General features: G+C 39.5%; 1 protein-coding gene across 3 annotated transcripts in view; it reads right to left on the bottom strand.

The window, feature by feature from the left end:
• The window catches only part of RGL1 (ral guanine nucleotide dissociation stimulator like 1), a 297,244-nt gene that overhangs the window by 93,909 nt on the left and 178,034 nt on the right, over positions 1 to 25,301 (bottom strand). For all 3 annotated transcript variants that reach the window (XM_057547488.1, XM_057547498.1, XM_057547494.1), the window contains one exon: positions 3,135 to 3,343. In XM_057547488.1, the coding sequence (XP_057403471.1) occupies positions 3,135 to 3,343 (209 nt within the window). The remainder of the gene's footprint in view (positions 1 to 3,134; positions 3,344 to 25,301) is intronic.

Below are 25,301 nucleotides of genomic sequence, written 5' to 3'. Positions count from 1 at the left end.
AAATTACATAGAGTGTACTGCAAGTGAGGGCCCCTGGAGGTTAAATACCAGCAGCTTCACAGTAAATTCATCACAAGGGTGAGAACTTACCAAGTCTCAAATTTCTGCTTTGTCCATATGGTGTCTTGCAGAGCACTGGGTATTTTATAGACATTCAGTACGTGTTGATTCCACTCATGTCAGAATCAAAGGATCTGACTATGAGATTAAATTCAAGGTCAAGCCTTGGCCTACCTAAACAGTTCAAGATATATCTTAACTCTTCATTCAGTTATACCTTAAATGATTGTTTGAATTAAATGTAATTTGAATTCATGTTGATTCTGTTATTTAACAATTGTCATCTAGTAATATTTTAACAATCCAAAAATGTCTACCCACCGTGATAGGAGAACAAACCGATTTTTTAAAATCATCAAATAAAAGCTGGATGTACATGAGCCACAGACTAAACACTCTAGTTCCTGTGTGTATGCCCACTATTTATGATGAGCAGCTGGAATTCACATGTACTCTTTTACTGACTATGGACATCTGTGGCCTATTATCAATGGAGTTACCCCATAAGCAGAAGAGGTTACCAATTCCAAAGAAAACTTGTAGGAGTTTTTGATGTGTTGACCTATTTCCTCATACCGCCTGCCAACAGCTAGCAAACTGCATCCTTTTTATAAATATGAAACAGTGGAAAGAAAATTCATATAATTCTTCAGGTTCTATTTATAGGTGTGAGGTACTATACAAGCAAACAAACTATGAAAGAAATGACTCACTAATCCCACAGGTTTATACTCCAGGCTTAATATTTTAAGTACTGCTATGTGAAAAAAAAAACTACGGAACTTCCCACCTATGTCCAGAGTTATCTTAACTGGATCACTGCATAATAAAGTATAGACATTTTGTGAATGTTCCTGAATATGAACATATCAATAACCATTGGTCCAAACGATTTCACTCTATATGCATCTATGAGGAAAATATCTTGAGAAAAACTCACTGTTATCAATAACCTTATTCACATCGTAACAGAATTAGATTATTAAAGGCCTTTCTTAAGACCGATAAACATGACTGCATACAAAGAATTTTTATTGTCTTCATAAAAAAGAATATTTGTAAACAACTTTTAAAACTAAGGGACAAATTAGAAAAAAAATATTTCCAACATATGATAGGCAAAAAAACCTAATTTTGATAATATACAAAGAGTTACAATTAGATGATCAACAATTAGATAACAATAGTCCAAACTAAAAATAAGGGTATGAACAGAGAGTTCACAAAAAACACAAATGACCAATAAGTATTTTAAAACATGCTATACCTCACTCATAAATATAAGAAACATAAATATAAAAACAATGAGCTACTTTTCAATGGACAGATGATAGCAGAGATGGTTTCCATTGTAGACATGAAAATACAGCTGGCAAGAGTGTAGGGAAAGCAAAGGGACACTCTCATTTCCTATGCACAGGAGAGTGGTTGGTACAACTTTCTAGAGGGCAGTCTAGCAACATCTTTCACATTTTAAAATGCTTATATGTTTTGACCCATCAGTTGCTCTTCTATGAAATTATCCTATAGAGTCCTCAAACAAATACTTAGAAAATATATACTCAAAGACACTCTTTGCAGCATTGTTTAAAAGTTTAAAAACAAATTAAACTGGAGAGAGCTTAACTGTCCATCCATAGAATATTCCATTCAATAAGTACTGTAAAGCCACTAAAAAGAATATAGTAAATCTATCTACATGTGCTGACTTTAAAATAACAATAACTTACATTTCTTGAGCTTTCACTATGCCAGCCGCTGTTCTAAGCCCTTTATATATGTTGAAGAACTTACTGAGTAAAAAAATCTCCAAGATAAAGATAAGCGAAGAAAGCAAGGTGCAGAACACACTGTGTACTATGATTCTATTTATATCGTAAATATATATGATAAATATCATACATAAATTAAAATATATAAGCACACATTTATATACACCCAGAAAAACTTGGGAATAATACAGAAGGAATAATTTACAGTTATTATTCAGGAAGAATGGGACTGGAAATGGGACTTGGGGAAATAGAAATTTTTTCTTTTAATTTCTTACTTTTTTTTCATAATTTTCTGAATTGTTTGAACTTTATATACATGGATTACTTCTATTTTTAAAATGTTAATATGTGTTATCTGCCTAATTAGGTTACAGTCTGTGTCTGTTTATTTTTTTTTCTTCCTACTTCCACGTATTTTAAAAAACCTAATAAACGTTATTTAGGAAAAAGTAGTAATATGAGAAAACATTAATGTTTCTTTTTATACCCTTCTATGGTATAAGAATTTTTAACACGAGCATCTATTACTTTCAAAATTAAAAAATCTAGTTAAAAATCAATATTCACTAAGTCAAACAGAACACCCTATCTTCCTTCCTTCCTTCCTTCCTTATGCAGGAAACCCCAGAATACAAGGATGTAGATGAGGGCGCTCATGATTCTAAAGCAACCGTTTAGCTGACAGTTTTCTTCTTCCCAATACCAAGTCAATTTAATAATAATTTTTAAAAGATCAAGCTTAATTATATAAATAAAACAAAAATCATGGGGGGAATACAGCTATCAATTTTCAATGTGTGAATTATAATGTACACTGCTCTATTTATTCTACGTAACATATGACTTAACAACATAGATCAAGGACGATATGTCTGTGCATACCCGTAAAGCAGCCAATACATGGTGACTGTTAATAGTACATTTAGCACTTTTAATTCTCACAACAACCCAATAAGATTCCTGGTTAACTGACTAATTTAGAAAATTATGAAAATATGGAGAAAATTTTAGAGTGGCAAATGATAACTGAAATCTATAAACAATTGAATCTACCTTTATGATAGGTACTCCTAACTCTTTTATAGATGTTTTTGTGAGATATTTTTACCAGAAATGGACCGTGAAGAAGCTCCTGAATCACCTCCATGCCCTTTGTGCCAAAGGTCCTTCCTTCCAGGTAACCCTTCCTCACGCGTCTCTCTCTCAGCATACCAAGTGCAGGCGATTCAGAACCTCATGCCTTCGCTCTGCAAACAGCCTGACCTTTCTGTCGCCTCTCACACCCCTTCAGGTTCTTACCTGTCCAGCAGCAGCTCCAGCACTTCTTTAGTGGAGGCAAAGCCTCTGTACGTTGACAGGAAGATGCTGATGTAGGTAAAGTCATTGTCCCCAAAAGCCGTCAGCAGGTTCTCCACGAGCTTCTCCAACGTGCCAGCTTTTATGGTCCTGATCTTACACGTCTCATACTGACTGACTGTATGCCCCGGAGGCAGCTGGTCGCCTTCAACCTGTACAATAAATTCATGATTTTGATCAGGAGGAATGACTCCCTAAGGTAAAACTGAAAACATTGAAGTAGTTGAAGCATGTTTTCCCTTACTCTTCATTTCCCTACAGGAAGTCAGGTAAGGCAATCCTCTCACCTGGGAGTGTAGTAGAGCGGGATGGGTGGGCGGGGGGCGTGTAGGGGTGGTATGTGCATTCCCTTCCTCTCTAGAAGTAGAGGTATTACTTCATAGAGGTTACACGTGCTTCTACTTACTTCCCTATCAAGAACTAGGTTGCTGGCATATTCTGTCGAGAATGCTTTCTATGACCCCAGGATCAAGTTTAGCAAATCTTTATCAATCACTCCCTTTGTACTGTTCCACGGTAAGTTTTCAAGCTCATTCTCGAAGACAGCTCCTACAATGGTGTGCCGGAACCGATCGTGCTGGCTTTGGAGAGCTGATTGTTAAATTTTTAGATTTGTGTGGGAGTACGTTCTCCAAAGACATCCAGGGAGATCTGACCTGATCTGATGTTCTTTAGCTCATGGGAGGCAATACACTTCCTGATTCAACATCACTGGTAATCAACAGAGTTGGCTGAGAAGCGGTTGTACGGAGCAGACCTCGGCTAATCTCTGACGAGTAATGGAAAGTGTAGGTGGGTGCATGACCCCTGCCTTCTGGAGACTTGCAATGTACAAGAGAAGACGTTTCCTCGTGAAAAGTAGCTATCACATGAGAAAGAAACTGTGAATGGTATTGGTAGGTATAACTGCACCTTGGAGACATAAACCATAATACTAAAGAACTGATTAGTGATAATATCTGTAAAGCTTCAAAACTGAGCATGAGGGAAGTGAAATAAACTGAAGAAAAATACAGGTGTGCCTTACATTCTACAATAAACCTGTGCCTAACAAATTACACAGCAACGTGATTTTCAAAGTTTAACCTGTCCTTCATAGGCATAGGGGAAGATGCCCTACAGAGAGGCACTTTTTCTAAGCAAATAATCATTCTAAGTGATGCAAACAATCACCAGGTGATGTCTCTGAATTTTAAGTGTGAATTGTTTTATATCAGATTTTCCTAAATTGAAATCATCAGACATGTGAAAATTAAAGAAGAGGGGCAAAAAAAGAGAGAACCGAATCTCTTAATGATGATGTTGTGCTTGTTAAGTCACGTGTTTGCTATTTCTTCGCCTGGCCTGTCAAAAGTTAAACCACTGGAAGGAAATTAACAGGCAAGATTGCCTTCTGTAAGACCAAAGCAAAGGCCATCACTTTTAGAAGGGGCTTAGAATAGCTTAATGCCATCACGGCTAACTGCTAGCAGGAATTAATAATAAGACTCTAGCATATGCGGTGGATGACTTGATTTCTTTATTTAATTTTTGAAACATACTTTTACTTTACCAAGGAAAGGGTTCTGGTTCAGTCAAAATACCGAAATGTTTCTTTAGGCCTCTTAGGCCTGTTGACTCAGATCATGGCCTTACAATCATTCTTTATCACACTGTATGTAGTTTTAGAATAGGCCTAATAGTATCCATCTGTCTTCCAGGAGCTTCAGTGAACTTTAACTAGAAACAATAAATGAAGAATATATATGGTTTCAAAGTCTAATTATGTTTTTAATTACTTGGTACAGTGTTGTCCTAAGTGTGTGCTGTAAAACACTAGTTCCAAAACAAAAGGTCCTGCAGTCAAGTTTGGAAACTATAGAGTTAAACAAAGTCCAATATACTTCTTTGTTGCAGAATTTCTTAAAGTTTTTAATATGTTAACATGTATGAAACTCCAAAAGAAGGATATGGTATATGACATTTTCTAATGGATTTCCCTTTAGTCTCAGAGCATCTTGCAGAATGTCAGAATGAACATACTTTGGAAAATGTTAGCTTAGTAAGTCACTGTGATGCATTTCAAACTTAATTCACATTTGCCACTTTTTACTTAAAAAAAGAAAAATCAAGACATTATAAAATAAAATGTTAATTTTTATCTTCAAACATCTATGTTCCAAACTTACAGTTACCAAGGGGGAAAGAGGGGAATGGGATGACTGGGAGATTGGGACTGACATACATACACTACCATGTACAAAATAGATAACTAATGAGAACCTACTATATAGCACAGGGAACTCTACTCAGTGGTCTGTGGTGACCTAAATGGGAAGGAAATCTAAAAACGAGTGTATATATGTATACGTATGACTGATTCGCTTTGCTGTACAGCAAGAAACTAACACAACCTTGTAAAGCAACTATACTCCAATAAAAATTAATGTAAAAAAAAATCTATGTTCCTTTGATCTCTTTCTTAATACCAAAATTTAGGGATACTCTGTGTTTTTTACTTTGTCACCTCAAAAGATCTGGCCAAAATAATGATCAGGCTGATAATATTAAAAAGTAGTAGTTAAAAACTATACCTCAATTTCAAATGTTAACAACAACAAAAGGAATGGCTTCTCAGTTTCTACAGATATTCAAGCTCTAATCCTAAATCAAGTTTCCTTACCTTGTGAAAATGTCAGGGTTCCCTCACCAAACAATTTTAGAATTTGATGATTCTTATTTTACTCACAATGCAAATTCCACTTTAAATCTTTTCTTATTAGAAGTAATAACTATTTAAAAGAACTGATTTTTCCCTAAGCAGTGATGTCGCCAAAAATCCAAACACAGAGAAAAATGCTTGTCAAAGACCCTGATGAAGTGGGTCCCTTTTCCTGCCAGAAAGCAGATTTGGCAGTAAGCCAAGGTTCTCCCTGGGGAATGGAATCATGTTACTCATTAACCCAGTCGCCTCCCTTCACTCCTCCTTTCACTCTGAAAAAAATCTCAGTAGGCATGCTTGATCCCCATTAAGTCCCTTCAATGGTTTCTGTTCCTCAGTGTTTTTATCTGTACATTAGGAAGAACCATGATTGAGCTAACAGAATGGCTAACAGAATATTCTGAATTTTTAGATTTTAAAAATCATTCTCTCATTGCAACAGGTGAGCATCAATGGCAATATCATAAAATGAAGTACAGGAATTGCTCTGATGCCTGAAGTCATTCTCACAAAAATTAACAATGCAATTTAAGGGCTTCCCTGGTGGCGCAGTGGTTGAGAATCTGCCTGCCAATGCGGGGCACACGGGTTCGAGCCCTGGTCTGGGAAGATCCCACATGCCGCGGAACTACTATAGTCCGTGAGCCACAATTACTGAGCCTGCGCGTCTGGAGCCTGTGCTCCGCAACAAGAGAGGCCGCGATAGTGAGAGGCCCGCGCACCGCGATAAAGAGTGGCCCCCACTTGCCGCAACTAGAGAAAGCCCTCGCACAGAAATGAAAACCCAACACAGCCATAAATAAATAAATAAAATTTTAAAATATATATATATATACTGGACTTACTTCAAAAAAAAATGCAATTTAAGATGTCAGAGCACTTGCTTACTCTCATTTTCTGCACATTTGCTAAGTACCCTAATATCTCTTTGCTAGAGCAGGGGGAAGGCCAGATTTTTGAAAATGAATTTTAATTTACCAACCTTCAAATAAAGTACATTTTTATGAAATAAAAATTTTGTAATTATCTGCTTGTTACTGGAACTGAAATAAAATTATACAAAAGTGAAACACACAAAAATACACTACGCCTATGGTTAGAATGGAGAAGCTAAAATTGTAGTTTCATTTTTGCAGCAAAATATTCAATAGCTACATGACCCTTAAGAGACTTTAGGGTCTGTTTTTGTTTGTAATATCTCAATACGTTTAAATTCTAGTTTAAAAGAATAGTTGGGAGAGGCGGCAGGGAGAGCCTTGGCAGACAAGTGTTTAAAAACCCAGACTTAGAGAGCAAGACATGGAGGGCTGAGCCTGCCCTCTGGGTTAGCACGCTAACAGGAAACAGCTCAATCTGGATTTAATCAGAGACCATCGCTTTACTGACAAGATCATGATACTGAGGCCACAAGAATGTTTCATGATTGTTTTTTTGGCCAATCCTTCTGCCATTAGAATTCAGCTTTTCCTAAGGGAACATGTCTGACTCCTATGGGGTAAATATCTAAAACCCTGCCCAACTGTCCTAGCCACGGAATTTCCATAATTACCAATTTTGACATAAGGGGAACAGGAGAAAGAGAATGTGAGAGATGAAACGTGCCATGTTTCAATCGTGTTTCCAGTCATTGAGAAATATACTCTCTCGCCTTCTAAAACGTAAACTGTTCACAACTTGGGTGTTTCTAATTTTTAAAAATTTGTCTTCAATCACTATAATCCTTTAGTCATCTGATACTTTAACAGGGAACGTGTTAAGTAAACAACCTCATTAGACTGGAGACAGTATGAAGTCCTTCTCCAAGCCATGCTTAATCTTCAGTACATCATTCTCAGGCAGCCTGGCTTGAGCAGAAACGTAAATAGTGAGCACTCTTCCAGTCATACATAACTCTCTAAGAAAAATCTAAAACCCAGAGTCAAGGTTTTACAGAACTTTAAGAATAGCACGTTACTCTCTGTACGTTCATCCCAGAACACCAAGGGTCCATTTTGTAACATCTATTCAAATGCTCTGTAACCACCAGCCAGAAACAATAAGAAACCACCCCAGTATAGGAAATGCTGTGAGATGACTCACAAACTCTGATCATTTGTCCATATTGCCCAAATACGTATAGATTAAATGTCCTTGCCATGCAAAGAAAAAATATGTGTATGCAATGGCACAAAGCAGAACGTTATGGAGAGACCAGTGCATCTGAGTATAGAGATCTATTTACACGTGGGACATTCAGAGATGTAAGGCATAGTCTATATGAAACCTAAGGCATGTGATGTCAAGCTCAGTGTCAACTTCTGCATCGTGTGAACTTCCACTCTGGGTGTCAGCTAACTTCTTTTGCTAGGTTAGGGTTGCCAGGATGCCCAGCTAAATTTTAATTTCAGAAAAATAATAAATAAGTGAGTAATTTGCGAGCATAAGTATGTCTCATGCAGTATTTAGGACCTATTCATACTGAAAAATGATTTGTTGTTCATCTGAATTTCCAAATTAACCTGGCATCCTGTATTTTTATTTCCTAAGTCTGCCAACTCGCTGCTAAGTGCATACAAAGGGTACGGAATGGATCTCTCACTTATTCATCTACTTATTCAGGCACACATTAACCAAACGGTACTATGTGCCAGGCACTGTGCGAGACAGTAGAGATACAAAGGTAAATAGCATGCGGTTCAGACACCCAGGATGTTCAGGCTGAAGGAGGAAACAGACACAAAGAAACCATTATAATGCAATATGAGTAAAATGGTGGACAGATAGGCAGATACCATGGAAGAACCAGAAGCGACTCTACATAGAGGTAGCATCTGAAAGTGACTGGAAATATAAGTAAGGATACCACCCACGTGAAAGAAAATTGAGAAAGAGAAGCCAGATTCTTGTGAGGCAGAGGCACTGAGTTCCACTTTAGTAATGTAAAACTTGGGAATTCCCTGGCGGTCCAGTGGTTAGGACTCTGCACTTCCACTGCAGGGGGCACTGGGTCGAACCCAGGTCGGGGAACTAAGATCCCACATGTCGCACAGCATGGCCAAAAAAAGGGGGGAAAAAAAGAAATGTAAAATTTGAAGTATCTTTGGGATTTTCCAATGGTACAGTCCAACAGGCAGTCAGAATCCAAAAGCTGGGGGATAGGTCTAAGATGGAAATATGTAGGAGTCACGTCAATTAAAACAGCTTCACCCTCCGGGCAGAGTGTACAGAAAAAAAGACTAGAGGGCAGAGGATGGCATCTGGAAGAATACCCAAATGAAGGGGGTTCCAAGAGCAAAGATGTCAAGCACCGGAAGAAGCACCTGCACATATGGCAAATTTACCCTCACCTGATCTGTGGTAGCACTTCTGGACAGAGAATTCGGGAGTAATCTTCACTGCCAGATTCATACAGATGCCAGCATATGCACCTTCCAGCTAATTACACAAACATATCGAGGTCTAGCCAGCAGCATGCTGGAGTCAGCCTGTCCCGCTTGCAAGAGCTGACTGTAGACATTCCTCAATCCTATGTTCCATGACATCATGTTGGTATTGTGAATCTGGCCATGGTGGAAATATCTACACCATGGAAATTGGCAAACTGGCTACAAATCGGGGCTTTGGGTCTGGAGAGTTGATTTATCAGCACACCACTGCCTAGAAGTCCCTCTCAGATTATGCCAATGGCAAATTCAGGAGAGACTTCATACTGGTAGAACATTTTTCTCTTTCTGTGTCCACTCCAGTTAAGGCATGTGTGTTGTCACCATGACCTTTGACCTCACAGAAGATAGAAAACTATGCCTCTGAACTAAGAAAAAAGTAGATATGTGAAAGGAGAAGAGGTAGAGGAGCATGTGCCTGACAAATTAACGTGCTCTTAAAAAAATTACAAGATCCCCAAGAGCTGACTTTGCTTGAAGCCACACACGTTAGAATGTGGTCAGATTTCTACGATAAGTACGCTTCATCCTCAGGAAAATGCTAAGAGAGCTGTAATAACAAACAAGGGCCAGTGTTTTATCAGACAGAAATCCCAGTCCCTTCCACCATCCTGTCTCAGCAGAGTTTCCTAGATCATCCCAGAGAGTCCAGGAACTCTCCAAGGGGAAACAGGAAGTTGTGTTTTCCATCTCCTAAAAAATGGTCATCCTCCTGGCTGTGAATCTGTTCCGCCCGGTGTTAACCCATAACAGACTGGATCTTCTCTCACACAAACCCCTACTGCTGGCATTCTGGTCCTCCTCCTTTATGGATTTAAGGAGTCTCTAACGAGGTAGATTCAAAAATTAAGTGGATTTAAGGGAGTTTGCTGACTATGTTTTTCAAATAAAATAATTTCACTTTTATATGCTACTCTGCTACTTGAAACTCAGAACGCTAATGATTAAGATGATTAAACGGCTTCCCTTTCCATCTCTGAGGCCAATTTACTATGGTACCTAGGGCAATAACTTAAAGTTTCAATGTCTTGGTCATTGGCTTTGCAAAATGAAGAAATCACATGCTATTTTGAGAAGTTCAGGGATTTACAGTTATGGGGGGAGGGAGGTTTGAACTAAAATAGTCACCGCTGCACATGCCAAATTACATCACATATTGTCACACAGGGTTTTTAGTGTCCAGAGTGAACTTGCAAAATTCACAACTCCCTCCTGTCTCACACATTCAGACCTCAAATGCCCAAGGTCTTCCTATGCTGAGGTCACAGGTTAACAGGCGCCCTGGCTTTCTGGAACTCATTCTGTTTTTGTGCAACCCAGCCAACCCCTGTCTGAAAAGGTCAGCAGGGAGTAATGAGCTTCTGTGGGACCTAATATTCTCTGTGAATGAAGCCTGCTTTGAATGGAAAGGCTTCCTCACAGCCCAGCAACTTTCCCAGCCCTCCATAAATCCCACCGACAGTTCCACGGGGCTTCATCTCCTGTTGAGATGTAAAGTGTTCCTTCACCAGTCTTTGCGGCAGCAGAGGGTGGCAGTTGCCTGATGTTTCCCAACTGAATCATTAGCTTGATCCTTCTTCTGCACGCCACATTAAGGAATCTCTTATCCTCCCCACTTCCCTATGGGATAAATTCAGCTTTAAGCAAAGTAAACATTCAGTTCCCACTATTATTATCACCTATCACGATACGAGCATAAAAATCAAGCCCCATTATCAAAATGCCAGCAAAATCATTATCCCCCTGGGTTTCAGAATTCGAGGAATGACTATCCAGCTTACTCCTTTTCCCCTCCAAAACTGAATCTTTCAAGCCTATGTGGACTTATCAATTCAAATGTACAGTTGCACTTTACAGTTCCCACAAAGCTGTGGGACACAGAGTCCCTGGCAAGCACTCTACCCTCAGCGCTGTATTTGGCGCAGGTAGTATTCCGAGATCATGCACGGGCTTGTAGAACTGGCTACCTACAGAGAGACAAGGTATCTTTCAAGCATCCTATCAGGTGATCCAATCTAGGGCAAAGTATGAAGACCGATTTAGTTTATCTTGAGTACCTCTCTCTGAAAGATACACTGAAGTAAACTGGCTTTTTTAAAAATAGGTTTTCCTATTCATAAGTTGCAAATTAATTCTAAGAAAATCATCCTTATGCCCTGAATAAAAAGGAAGAGAGGGTTAACAGATATTTATTGAGCCTTTATGGGTTGGATGCTCAATCCTCATAACAATCCTTGGGTATAGGAATTATTCTTACTTGACTTGAGGACACTGAGGTCTGGAGAAGTGAGCCGTCTCACCCAGTTAGCCAGCCAATTAGCATAACCGACAGAGTCAGGATATAAAACTAGCCCTGTCTTTCTATTACAGCGTGTTGCATTAAAACGCAAAGTGACACAGCATTGGGTATTCAGTCTCCTTATTTGTACACCCAACACTAGAATCTCCATACTTCATAGAACTGTTGTAAGAAAGAGATAGAATTAGATAATAGATCTGAAAGCATGTTGAACGGTTACAAGAACTATTCAGGATTCTACAGATAAAAGAAAATATTGTATGTCATACTAAAATCCTTCTCTTTTCACTTTCTTTCCCCTACCCCAATTACTTTCACCAAAATTAGGTCTTATTACATCAAATATTCTCTGGCATTATCCCTCTTACTTCGTGACACTGACTGAGATCTTTAACACCTAAAGATTAAAAAAAAAAAAATACTGTTTTTGTGTTAAACACCCTCTTTGGAGGAAAATGAAACTTCCCCTTCATTACTGTGGTTTCTTAAATGAGTAAATTAAGTCCAAGAAAGATGAATGACTTCACTCAAGGGCTCAAAAAGATGCCAGGAGAACAAGGTCAGTAAGTTGCACAAGAAGTTACTGGATAAACACAGGGTAGGATCCCTGGGGGTTGCAGGGGGACTCACTAACAATCTAATTTCCAGATTATTAATCAGTTTTCCTACCTGCTAGGTTTATAAATCTCTCTAGTCATGAGACAATTGCCTTATATTTTTAGAAAGAAAGGAAAATGAAAGCAAAATGACAATATGATTGGTTATGTGATATAGCCAGACAAAGTGGCGCTGACACTGAATAAAAATAGATAGAGGAGAGGGCAGAGGATAGAGAGAATTGATACCTGGCAAAAACACAGATCCAATTTCCCCAAGCAAACAGAAACTTTTGAAAAGAGGACCATTTTGTCCACTAGATTTTAATGTGTCAAAAATATATGGAGAAAAATAGGCATGCCAGTTGTAAAGAAAATATTTATCTTCCTAATAATGTGCTCCTCATTCCCATGGCTCATGACCCACTCTTGCTGTCAGTTAGTAGAAAGAGTATTAAAAGAGATCCCATTATGCAAAGAATCCAAATGAGGGGCTAAGGGAATCTACAAAAGAAATGAAGGACTATACTCTTTAAAAACTTAACAGTAGAGGTTATACGAATGTGAATTTTTTCATTTAGTGGGATGGAAGGAAAGGATGTGTAGAGCTTAACATCAGTGAATATTTAATAAATTAAATAAATGCCAGGTAAATAAGCAGCGGCCTTACAGAGAGAATTTCAGCAGTGATGGGGATAAAGGTCTCTTGCAACCCTGAGCTTCAACTTCCGTGCCTTCATAAGGAAGGCATGGAACTAGATTCTGTTTCTAGTTCCAGGTCAATTAATCTTCAAATACTTGTTAGTGCCCTCTGTTTGTCTCAGCAGTGAGCTAGAATAACTCTTTCTAATTTAATTGCTTTTGTTATTTCTTAAATACACTCAAGAGGATCCATTCATTCAACATCTATTTGTTGAGTTCCTACTATGAGACTGCTGAAAGCCAAGGTAACAACAGAGAACCCAACCAGATGTTGACTCACACAGATAAGTCCCCTTCCTCTACCACTAAAGGAGAAGAAAGCAGATGCATGAGCCGTCATGACTGGATCTGGGCTTGGTCTTATGAAGCCCATTCCCTAGAGTCAGAGTCTTCAAATTACCCAGCCCTGAGAGTTTAAAGCTACTCCGCAAGGAATACCATAGAGAGATATGGCTGATTTTACCATGACACGCAAATAGATAGAAGCTATGACTATATAGAGAGCGACTCTTTCTAATCAACGCTATATAACTGGAAATAGTAATTGGAGATGGAACCACTGGCCAAATTAAAGTAAATATATACAGTCCTCAGCCATAGCTTCTCTGTGACACCTCCAGCCGTGCTCTGGTAACAGACCAATGGACTGCGTCATTCATTTGTATAGATCGAATCAGTTTTATTTTTAACCAAAGGCACTACTCAGCTTCATAAAGACCATATGTTCAGAAAAGGTTCTAAAGTTTTAGTTATAGTAGTTTGAGTTTCTGAATATAAGATATTTTAAGACTTTTTTTGGTAAAAGTTGTCACTAAAAACAAGGTACATTTTGGAATTTGTCTGTTTCCTTGAACACACTAAGCAGTTTTCAAGAGGATCACTTGAGATGCTGGGTAAAATCAGATTCCTGAGTCCATATTCCAGAGATTCTGACCAGTAGACCTAAAATAAAGCCAAGGGATCTGCATTTTAGCCAGCATCCCAGATAATTTTAAATGCAGAAGATCTACTGACTACCCTTTGAGAAATACTGTGCTTGACAATGCAAAAACCAAAGATGAGTAAGGTTTATTGATGGGATAAAGGAGAAGTTGATTAACCAATATAAAGCTTAGACAAAGTCGTGTGGCCTCTCTTAGTCTTAGTTTCCTCATTTGTAAAGTGGGAACAGTTTTACCTTTACCTGCCTTTACTCACCTTGATGTTGCATGGATGATTCCCAAAAAATGTGGGATAAGCTTTTAACTGCTTGAGATAAAAGAACTACATAATAAACTAAGTTATTATTAACACTTATTCAATGGCCTGAGATGCTTTCAAGCAAACCAAGTGATCTTTCTTATGTGTTTATCTTATGAAATTCAGTGGGTTTTCCCACAAGAAGGGAAGGTATTACATGGGCCTACAGAGTTTACTTCTGCCCTCATTACTCCTCCACCTGGTTGTCGATCCCATGGAAATGCTTCAGCATTACCTCCTGGGGTATTCCTGCAGAACTGGCACCATGGATTCCCGCCTGGAACTCTCTGCCCCTTGGGCTTACGAACATCACCTTCTCAACAACAACAATCAATAATTCTACGCGCTTTCTATGTATCCCATAATAACCTTAGAGAGCAGATAAATTTCTTATCCCCATTTTACAGATATTTTACAGAAAAATGAGGCCCAGAGAGGCTAAGTGACTTGTCCCAGGGCACACAGCTAAAAAGCGGCCAAAGCCAGGATTCAAGTCCAAGTGGTATAGACCCACAGTCACACTTAACCAGAATTCTATTTCATCTCCTCCAAGGGTCTCCTGTGATACTACAGGTTGGTCACTAGTTCTTGGTCCTTCACTTACCATCAGTATGGAAACATTCCCAACCTCAAGCCTCTTTCCTTCTTAGTCTATACTCTCTTTCTGGCCATTCCATACATATTACGCACTGCCCCCGCCCCCCATTTCACCTAACACAAATATTATACTAACTCCTGAATCTTTAACTCCAGTTCTTACTTTCCTTCTAAATTCTAGACATGAATTTCCAATTACTACACATCCACCGGGATAATCCATAAGGAACTCTAACTCAACGTGTACAAAAAGAAACTCTCATTTTATTCCTCTAAAATCTCACCCCTGCTCTAGCTTCTGACTTCGTTAATGATCCAAGTCATAAACCTACAAATCATCTTTATTCCCGACTTATCTCCCCCTCACCTCCAAAATCCAACCTGTCCCATTCCCTAAATATCTCTCCATTCTATTCTTCTCCCCCATCCTCACTGTCTTACCCTAATTTAGACCTCATTTCTTAACTGGGTATGTATAACAAGCACTTAAATTGTTTCACTTGCCTCTAGTCTTGCTAAAATCATCTTTCTAAAGCACAAGTCCTAGTTTCAGAATAAAGTCCAAGTACCTGCCAAAGCTAAACATGCCTATCCTGTGACTCAGCAATTCCATTCCTAAAAGATACGAGTATTATGTCCACCGAAAGACAGGGACAGAAACATTTAGAGCAGCTTCATTCATAATAGCCAAACACACTTTCCATAGTATGTTGTAAGCATTTGTTTATTGACAGGCATCCTCCGCTAGACCATAAAATTGTTAAAGGCAAAGGCTAGTCATATGAATATTTATAGCTCCAGAAATTAGCCTATAACCACATCAATAAGCACTTCAAGAATATTAAATAAATATGTTTTTAAGATAAAAATGAGTTTTTCATCTAACAAATCTATCTAATGATACTATGTTCCCTAAGTAACATTTTTCTTGATTCTTCTAAATTCACCCAAATAAAAAAATATGTACATACACACAAGAAAAGTCTGTCCATATACAATAAAAGTATACAATGCTTGCTCATCACCTCTGAGTTGGACTGCTAAGGTAAATACCCTTTCAAATTGTTCTTATGGCATCCCTAGTAATCTTTTAAAGACACAAATCAGATCATGTCACTCCCCTGCTTAAGGCCTCTCGCTGGCTTCCCATGACACTTGGAATAATATGCAGACTCTACCATGGCCCACAGGCCCTTCCTGCCTACCTCCTTGACGTCACCACCAAAATCATCTCCCTCCCTCTCTAAGCCCCAGCCATACCAGTCTTCTTTCGGTTCTTCAAACACAGCAAACTCATTCACACCTAAGGATTTTTTTGCGTTTGTTCCTTCTGCCTAACACGCTTGCTCAGCCTGATTTTCTCCTGGTGGGTCTTTCCCCTCATTCACTGCTTTGATCAAGTGGTATCTCCTCAGATACACCACCTGGACCATCCCTCCAGTGTCCCACTACCCATCTTCCCCAGCCAGGCCAGATCATGTTATCTAGGTTAACTGCCTTATAGCCCTGACTTGTTTGCATGTTTGCTGTCTGTAAATTCTGCAACAGCAGAGCTCTAATCTATCTTGTTCACTTCTATATCCCTGGGGTATAGAATAATGTCTAACACACAGCAAGTGCTCAGTAAATGTTTGTTGTAATGAGTGAAAAACAAATTAATGTTGTAATTAAATGGCAAATCATTTAAAAATCTGAATGAAAGGCTGATTATACCCCATAGATCTATTGAAGAATGCCAAACTCTCCTCGGAACTAAAAAATCTTAGGTAAACAAAGTTAACTGTTTCTATCTCTTCACAGCAGTTGAGAACTACAGTGAGTTCTCAAAATGACTCTTCGGAGCTTTTTTTGAGTCTCCATTAATTCCATACTTGGTTATCATGATTATAAAAATTACTGAAGTCATGGGTGTTTTTTTCTCCAGAATTCTTTTCCCATCAAGATCGAGTCACTGAATCAAACTACACATCACAAGGATCTCTCGTTCTCTGAGGCTGACACTGTCCTCACTGTTCTGTCAGATGTAAATGCCACTGAACCAATTGCTTGCTTTGAAAACAAAGAGTGGGAATATGCTCTTGTTTTGACTTCTTGCAGCTCCAACTGGGAGTATCTGAGGAAATGAATACACAAGCTAATCAACCAGCTACATAATGTACATGTAAATACACTACAAGTTTACTTATGAGGTGTTGGACTACCAAGAGGCTTCCAATACTTTCTGCATGAAAGACATGGTATAAAGTAAGTAAGGAGTTTATTTGAAGCCTTTTAATGTCCCCTTTCTTCTGTGCCAGGTTCTAAGCCTTGAACACTAAGAACACTGTTTGAGGTCCCTGAATTTACAGTAAGTCTGTATTACTGAAACAAATAAGTGCTCTAACGTCACATTCTAGAATGCTAAGTAAGGGTGCTTTCCACCTTATAACAAGGCTAACTTGCTATCCCAGGCATTAAACCCTCTTCAGTGGAGGTCTAGAGGACTGCAGCTTTACCACAAATCCTACTTTCATTCATTCATTTATTCAGAAATATTTAGTGAGCTTTTACTATGCTTAAGTTGCTATATTATAAGACACTGCAGATACAGAAGTGAACACAGACATGGTCTCTATCTGCATGAAGCCAACATTGAAGCAGAGGAGACAAATACTAAACAGATAATTTAACAATTAACTATCTAATGCCAAGAGAGATCACAGCTCTCCATAAAAAGGTGCTAAAAGAACATAAGGTAAAGGGATCAGACTGTGTCCTGGTGATCAGGGAAAGTTTCACCGAGGAAACAGAGATCAGAATAATCAGCAGGTGTTCACCAGGCAAAGGTTGAGAGAGAGAACATTTCGGGTGAAGGAACTGCATGCAAATGCCCTGAAGGAGGAAAGAAACCTGGCATCCTGGAGGATAAAGAGAAGCTGGAGTGGCCAAAGGAGAGAGAGCCAGGGTAGGTAGGGCGGCAGGAGACAAGCTTAGCCAGGAGAAGAATTTTGATCTTGAACCTAATATCAATGGGAAACCATTAAAAGATTTTAAGCAGGAAGGTATACCATGATCAAATATAACATGAATCTACAAGAAGAATGAACTGAAGGAAATAAGAAAGGATTCAATTAAAAGACTACTAAAGAATGCAAAGGTTTCTCAAAATGTGGACCATGACCCACTTGCGTCAGAATCACCTGAAGTACTTGTCAAAAGCAGATTCATGGACCCAACCTCCAACCTACAAAATGCAGGTCCCTGTAACTGGGAAATCAGCAGTTAGTCCTATATTATTATAATAAACATTAATGATTAAGAAGCACAGTAATAATGCCAGAGGAATTCCAATGATCATCAAATGAAATAAACCAGGATTGAAGTAAAATTATCTGCTTTTACTTGGGCATGAGTTCCTTCTTCTAAAATTTTGGTGGTACCACTCTCCTCTCCAGCTCCCTTTCTCCCTTACCTGTAGAGCAAGGGACCAATTTTATTCTTTCTCCATAGTCATCAACTGATATTAGTTTTATTCAGAGCAGAAGCATACACTTACTTTGACTCGCTCCTGACAGGAGCAGATCAGAGTAAATGAATGCATAAGTTAATCAGTGTTACTATACAACTCCATTTCTGACTAGAAAAGTTCAGATTGGGAATAATGTTATCTTGCGTTTGTGTGGCCCTAATATTCAAAGCTCTTGTATATACAGAATCTCATTTGATTCTCACAATAATCCCAATTTATAGATGAGGACACTGAAGGCTCAAGGGGCTAAGTAACTGACCCAGTCACATTCCTAGAAATTGACAGAGGCCAGAGTCCAGCCCGGACCCTTCAGACTCCAAAGCCACGTTCAAGGAGCGGTGCCACGTGGCTCTAGCAGGTCGGACCCCCAGTTGCTCATGGAAGGTCCCCCATGTACGGCCCTCTGCCCCTCATGCCACACACGTCAAATAGTGAGACCCGACCGACTCCACGTCAGGTTCTGTGAATGAATCACCAACTCTCAGGCCCTATACGCAACAGCAAGTCACGATTCCCTCTACGGGGTACTGGGAGGGAAAAGACGCCACCGTAGGCAAATTACGACATAGCTGTTCCAAGTCGCCAAAACTACTTGAACCTAAATATTTAGATTTCGTATTAACACGACAGAGGTCACGGGGCTCTGGGAAATTATAACTGTCTTAATCAAACAAAACATAAACTTCTCTTGTCAAACAGGTGTAATGGTCATGTTGCCAGTAGTAATTGTATATCTGGATTTTCAAAAATGCATTCTCCTCTCCCATTTAAAAGAGAAAAAAAAAGCTGCAACATTTCCCTTTCCAGGAATGTGATTTAACTTAATAGCTAAGCTAATAATCACTAGCTGCTTATTTGGTGCAAACAAAGAAAGCACTGTCTCTGCAAGTGGGCACAATGGTTCTGAATGTGAGATGGATTTAAGTATCTGGTTGTGAGCGACCATTACGTTATGTAACGAACGGGAGCTGCATGAATACCTATTACATAACTCCATACTGCCTGGGCACTCTAATTAAAGTGGGGGGACTTTCCCATCACATGAACAAGCTCTCCTCAGTCACTTCTATAACTTGTAAGGTTAAAAAACTTAAATTATACTGAGCCAGGGAAATTGTGTACACAGCTGTTGTGTCCAAAGTAAACCATGAAAGAGGGGAATAAGAAAAAACATGCTTCTGTAGGGAGTAGAAGGTAACTGTCCTGGAAGAGGTAGAAGGTGGCCAGGCTGGAACTGAACTGGAGAGCTATGCTTTGTAGCTCTAACTGGGGAGAAATGTAGCATTTTTCAAATATACTTATGTAATCTGACGGACACCTAGCACTTAGTTGGAAGCACATAAAGTCGACCCTCGGTAGGTATCCGCGGGTGATTGGTTCCAGGACCCTTGAGAATGACAAAGTCCACGGATGCTCAAGTCCCTTACATAAGATGGTGTAGTACTGTCACACAACCCACACACATCCCCATATACTTTAAATCATCTCTAGATTACACATAATAGTTAATACAACGTAAATACTATTTAAATAGTTGTAATAACAATGTAAACGCTATGTAGATAGTTGCCGAAGTGGCAAATTCAAGTTTTGCTTTTTGGAACTTTCTGAAGTTTTTTTTTCCCGGGTATTTTCTAGCCACAGTTGCATCTTCAGGTGGGGAACCCGTGGATACAGGGGGCCAACTGTATTGATTCGTTTTGTCAAAAAGGCATGGGAGGCACAAGATGTCATATAAGAAAGCAGTAGTCGGTGTGGAGGCAAAACCAGTGAGAGCTTCTAATTTAGTCATTTGTAAGTTTAGCCACCACATACCTCTCTGTAGCCCCAGCATCTAACTAGTTCCACACCTTCTGGTCAAAGGTCTCTGAGACTGGGAAAGAAGGAGGCAGTACCTTTAACATTTCCTTCCAGTAGCCCTGGAAGGAAGTTGTTCAGGGTGCGAACGAGGCCAAGGAAAAAATCAAATTTTTAACAAACCAGTACAATTTAAATCACGTAACAGTGATCCTTCATGGGGAAATTTAATGTTCAACCTAGAAAGAGCTGTTTTCTCAGTGAGGAACCTTTTAAACAGCAACATTCTAAAAGTTTTATTAATTCGATGGAAACGTCTCTGTTCTTCTGCCTTCAGAAGTAGAATATCCTGAGAACGATTTAAACTTTCATTCAGAGCTCCATGAGCCATCAATGCTACAAGGGATTGTACATGTGTCCCCCAGAGACACTGGCAGAGAGCAGTGCTTAGTCCAAAGCTAGATGATCCCATATAGTTCAATGCCTGCTATCTAATCATCATCACTTTCTCACATTCATTTATTCAACAAATAAATATTCATTGCGTCTTCTGTCCGCGAGGTACTGTTCTAGACTCTGGGAAGACAGCAGGGGGGAAAAAAGGACCAAAACCCATGTCCTCTTGGAACTTACCTTCTAATGCAGGAGAGAGGCAATCAATCTGTCTGTCAATTACAAAACAAAAACAGTACCTTACACAGTAGTTAAGTGGCAAGGCGGGTGAAGCTGAAATGGAGGTGGGTGAGTTCCAGGGTGGGGGAGGGCTGCAATTTAAATGAGTGGTTAAGTGTAGGCCTCACTGAGACAGTGACATATGAACGCAGCCTTCCACTGGATGGTCCGCGTCTGTTATTATGAGCATGTCTACCTCTAAAAGCCCCACTCTCTTCAAATTTGCCATATCCACTCAACTGTAAACCAAAAACCTTATTATGACTATACATAAATAACCAACTTTGTTATGTATTAGGAATTCACGTGGTATACATTAAGAATGATGGCCTTTCCTACGGGGTGAGAGCTATTTGGGCTACTCAGAGAGTTTTTTCAATAACTCTCAGTTTTTAAGTATGCTCTGGAAAGTTGAAATAACCAAAACTGAGAGAGTGTTACTCTGCTGGTTTTCTAGAGTGCGTAAGCCTCTAACTTCGGCGCCCCCGTCCTCTGCGCTAATGAACTAGCCTGCTTCTCCCCCTTACCTCTCCAACGACACTTCTCCTGACTCCTAGACCAGCTTCTCTCTGCCTTCTTGCCTCCTGAATATGACATTACCCAAGGCCCTCACCCTTGTTCTATTTTCCGTATCATCCATTCTTACTGCTTCATTCGCCGCTGAGGGAGTGATACCCAAATGTATTCCTCTAATCCCAAACCTCTTCTAACTGGAAAACTTCTCCAGCGTGCTATGTCTAAAATTAAAATGGTCATGGCACCCCCATCCCGTCAGCACCACAAAGAAGCTCTTCTTCCCAAAATCCCACTTCTGCCAATGGCCTCACTATTCTCTCAGCTCAACGACACCAAAAATCTTAGACTTCATCTTTGACTCCTCCTACTCACTGTGGTCACCAGGGAAACAGCTGCTGATGCTTTCTTCTAGGTTTCTATCTGCTCTGCTGATAGGAGGGAATGAAAACAATAATTTGAAGACGTAACTGTGATCACTAACAAAGAGTTACTGCTGCAGGATTTACAGGAACCTTGGGAGAAAGTGATTATGTTCTCCTACAGGTGTCAGACAGAATCCCAAACGTTAGGAAAACACTTTTTTAGGGATAAATTGGGAGACTGGGATTAACATATTCACACTACTATACATAAAATAGATAACTAATCAGGACCTACTGTATAGCACAGGGAACTCTACTCAGTACTCTGTAATGACCTATATGGGAAAAGAATCTAAAAAAGAGTGGATATATGTGTATGTATAACTGCTTCACTTTGCTGTACAGCAGAAAGTAACACAACACTGTAAATCAACTGTACTCCAATAAAAAATTTAAAAAATAAAATAAAAAATAAAATTAGCATAAACCTTCTGTTACAGGGAAGAGGATTCAAGAAAGGTAGGACAAATATTCCAAATACGAAATAAACGTTTTAAGAAATCAAGGAGGTTGTACAGGTTTCCCAAATTATTTTTTAAATTTATTTATTTTTATTTGTTTATTTTTGGCTGTGTTGGGTCTTCGTTGCTGCGTGCAAGCTTTCTCTAGTTGCGGAGAGCAGGGGCTACTCTTCGTTGCGGTGCGCGGGCTTCTCATTGCAGTGGCTTGTCTTGTTGCAGAGCACGGGCTCTAAGCGCGAGGGCTTCAGTAGCTGTGGCACGCAGGCTCAGTAGTTGTGGCTCATGGGCTCTAGAGCGCAGGCTCAGTAGTTGTGGCACACGGGCTTAGCTGCTCCGTGGCATCTGGGATCTTCCTGGACCGGGGCTCGAACCTGTGTCCCCTGCATTGGCAGGCAGATTCTTAACCACTGCACCACCAGGGAAGCCCTCCCAAGTTATTAGAGACAGGAAGAAGGCCCCATAATTAAGGCTATATACTTAGGGTCTAAAAGCATGGTGACATGGAAGTTAACAGTCATAACGAACTGAGTCTTATGAATATGTGAAGGTCAAGTTAAAGAGCTCTCTTCAGCTATATTAGGAGCAAAATGAGGAAGGGAGCAGCTCATTGCTGATAGGTGGGGTAATGTTAACTGATAAGAGAGAAAAGAGAACTACTTCACTCCCCTTAAGCTTCTATCTTCACTATCAAGGAAAATGATCTTCATACTGGAAAAAAGGGCAGGACCAGCATGATGAAGAGGAAACTAGAGCCCAAGATAGAGAAGGCAAGATTAAGAAAGCTCTTAGCCCTTTAAGTGACTTCATGTCTCTGGAGCCAGATAAATAGCCTGAAGGGCACTGAAAGAACCAGAAGATGTGATCATAATATTGATGAATGGAATCTCCACAGAAGCAGAGAATCATACAAGTGTCTGAAGCCTGGCAACAAGGAAACAGCGATTTTCAGACAGGAATTTAAGGTGGACTAGAAACAACGGACTGATCTGCCTACAAACCGCTTTTGCCAATATCCCAGATGGTTTGTAAGCAATGAACACTTGGGGCTAACATGAAATCACTGAGAAAAACAACATCAGATCAAACTGACTTTCCATCCTATTCTGACCCCAGACAAGAAAAAAGGAGTACTACAGACATGACAGATGCCTCACACATTCAAAAAAACCATTCCACCAACTCTCTCCTTAGATCTTTTTTTTTTTTTAACATCTTTATTGGAGTATAATTGCTTTACAATGGTGTGTTAGTTTCTGCTGTATAACAAAGTGAATCAGGTGTATGTATACATATATCCCCATATCCCCTCCCTCTTGCGTCTCCCTCCCACCCTCCCTATCCCACCCCTCTAGGTGGTCACAAAGCACTGAGCTGATCTCCCTGTGCTATGCAGCTGCTTCCCACTAGCTATCTATTTTACGTTTGGTAGTGTATATATGTCCATGCCACTCTCTCACTTCATCCCAGCTTACCCTTCCCCCTCCCCATGTCCTCAAGTCCATTCTCTAGTAGGTCTGCGCCTTTATTCCTGTCCTGCCCCTAGGTTCTTTATAACCTTTTTTTTAGATTCCATATATACGTGTTAGCATACGGTATTTATTTTTCTCCCTCTGACTTACTTCACTCTGTATGACAGACTCTAGGTCCCTCCACCTCACTACAAATAACTCAATTCCGTTTCTCTTTATGGCTGAGTAATATTCCATTGTATATACATGCCACATCTTCTTTATCTTTATGGATCTGATGGAGCCCTAGGGGTTGAACGGTTGTAGAGTTGTATTCCAGTCAAATACAGTAAGTCCCCTACATACGAACCTTCAAGTTGCAAGCTTTCAAAGATGTGAACATCCAATCATGTAAGTTAGTTCACGTGGCTGGTGTACATTGTCACTTGTGTGCATCCTCTACAAGTGGCTGTACTTTTGTGTACTTTACTGTACATTACTGTAGGGAGCACAGTAGTACAGTACCTTTATTTCAAGCCCAGGATGTCTGGAAGCAAGCATAAAAGCAGCGGTACATAGCCAATTGTGATAGTTGGGTACCCAGGCTAACTTTGTTGGACTTATGAACAAACTGGACTTACGAACGTGCTCTCCGAACTGAACTCATTCGTATGTAGGGGACTCGCTGTAGTCAGGGAATACTGAATGGTGAAGCAATGTCAACTAGTGAGTATGGCTAGGAGCAGGGAATGTCTCTAGTAATATAACAAAGAGTTTTGTCTTTGGCCATGTTGATTAAATCATTTTTACAAATGAAGCAGGCAATTATATAGAACCTTATTAAACTGAATTGAAAGTTATATCTGGTATGCTGACTTACGGAATCAGAATTTTAGAAGACTTTTTTTAAAACCGGGAATATTAGCTAAGACTAATAAAATTAGATTTAATAAAAATAAATATTTTCTACAAATAGATCTTTTTAAAATCAACTCTCCAAGTACAGGCTAAATGAGACTTCGTTTCATAACAATTAATATTACAAAAATTAAAAAGACCAAGGAATCTTAGGTAAACATGAGTCATGAGTGTAGTACATGTGTAAAGAGACCTAATTTAAGTTCCATACATGAACACTCCTAATATTAAAAAGAACAATATAAAATTGCCAATATTCAACCATTTTTAACTTACTAATATGGCAGTCTCATACAGTTCAACCTAATACGATTACACGTGAATCACAAGAGAAGTACAAAGTGCTACAGAGCTCAGAAAAGGATAATTTACCACCACTTGGGAAACCGAAGTGGATTTGTGAAAGAAATGGCATGTGAGCTGGAATTTGGGTGATGGCTGGGATTTGCACAGGAGATTAGGGGGAAAGGGGACATTTCAGACAGAGGCAACAGTCGGGGAAAAAGACCCTCGGACAGGAAAGTAGTGTAGTTAGATTAAAGCGTGGAATGTGTAAAAGTGAGACACAGGAAGTAACACTAGAGAGGGAGAGACTGGAGCTGAACTTTGGAGGCCCTCAAATCCACTGTAATAAAAGTGCTCAAAAATTCTATGAGCTGCCTACAGAGACCAAGAACAGGATTGGGCACATAGTAGGGGTCACATTTGAATGAATAAGTGAATGAATGAAAGAAGGAGTGAATTATTTGTGATGGGTACAGAACAAGAAGAGGTCAACATAGACACAGCTCCTGCTTGCCAATCCAGTACAT

The sequence above is a fragment of the Balaenoptera acutorostrata genome, chromosome 1, assembly GCF_949987535.1.
Source record: "Balaenoptera acutorostrata chromosome 1, mBalAcu1.1, whole genome shotgun sequence".
In the NCBI taxonomy this organism is placed as follows: domain Eukaryota; kingdom Metazoa; phylum Chordata; class Mammalia; order Artiodactyla; family Balaenopteridae; genus Balaenoptera; species Balaenoptera acutorostrata.
This window is presented reverse-complemented; position numbering and strand designations above follow the sequence as displayed.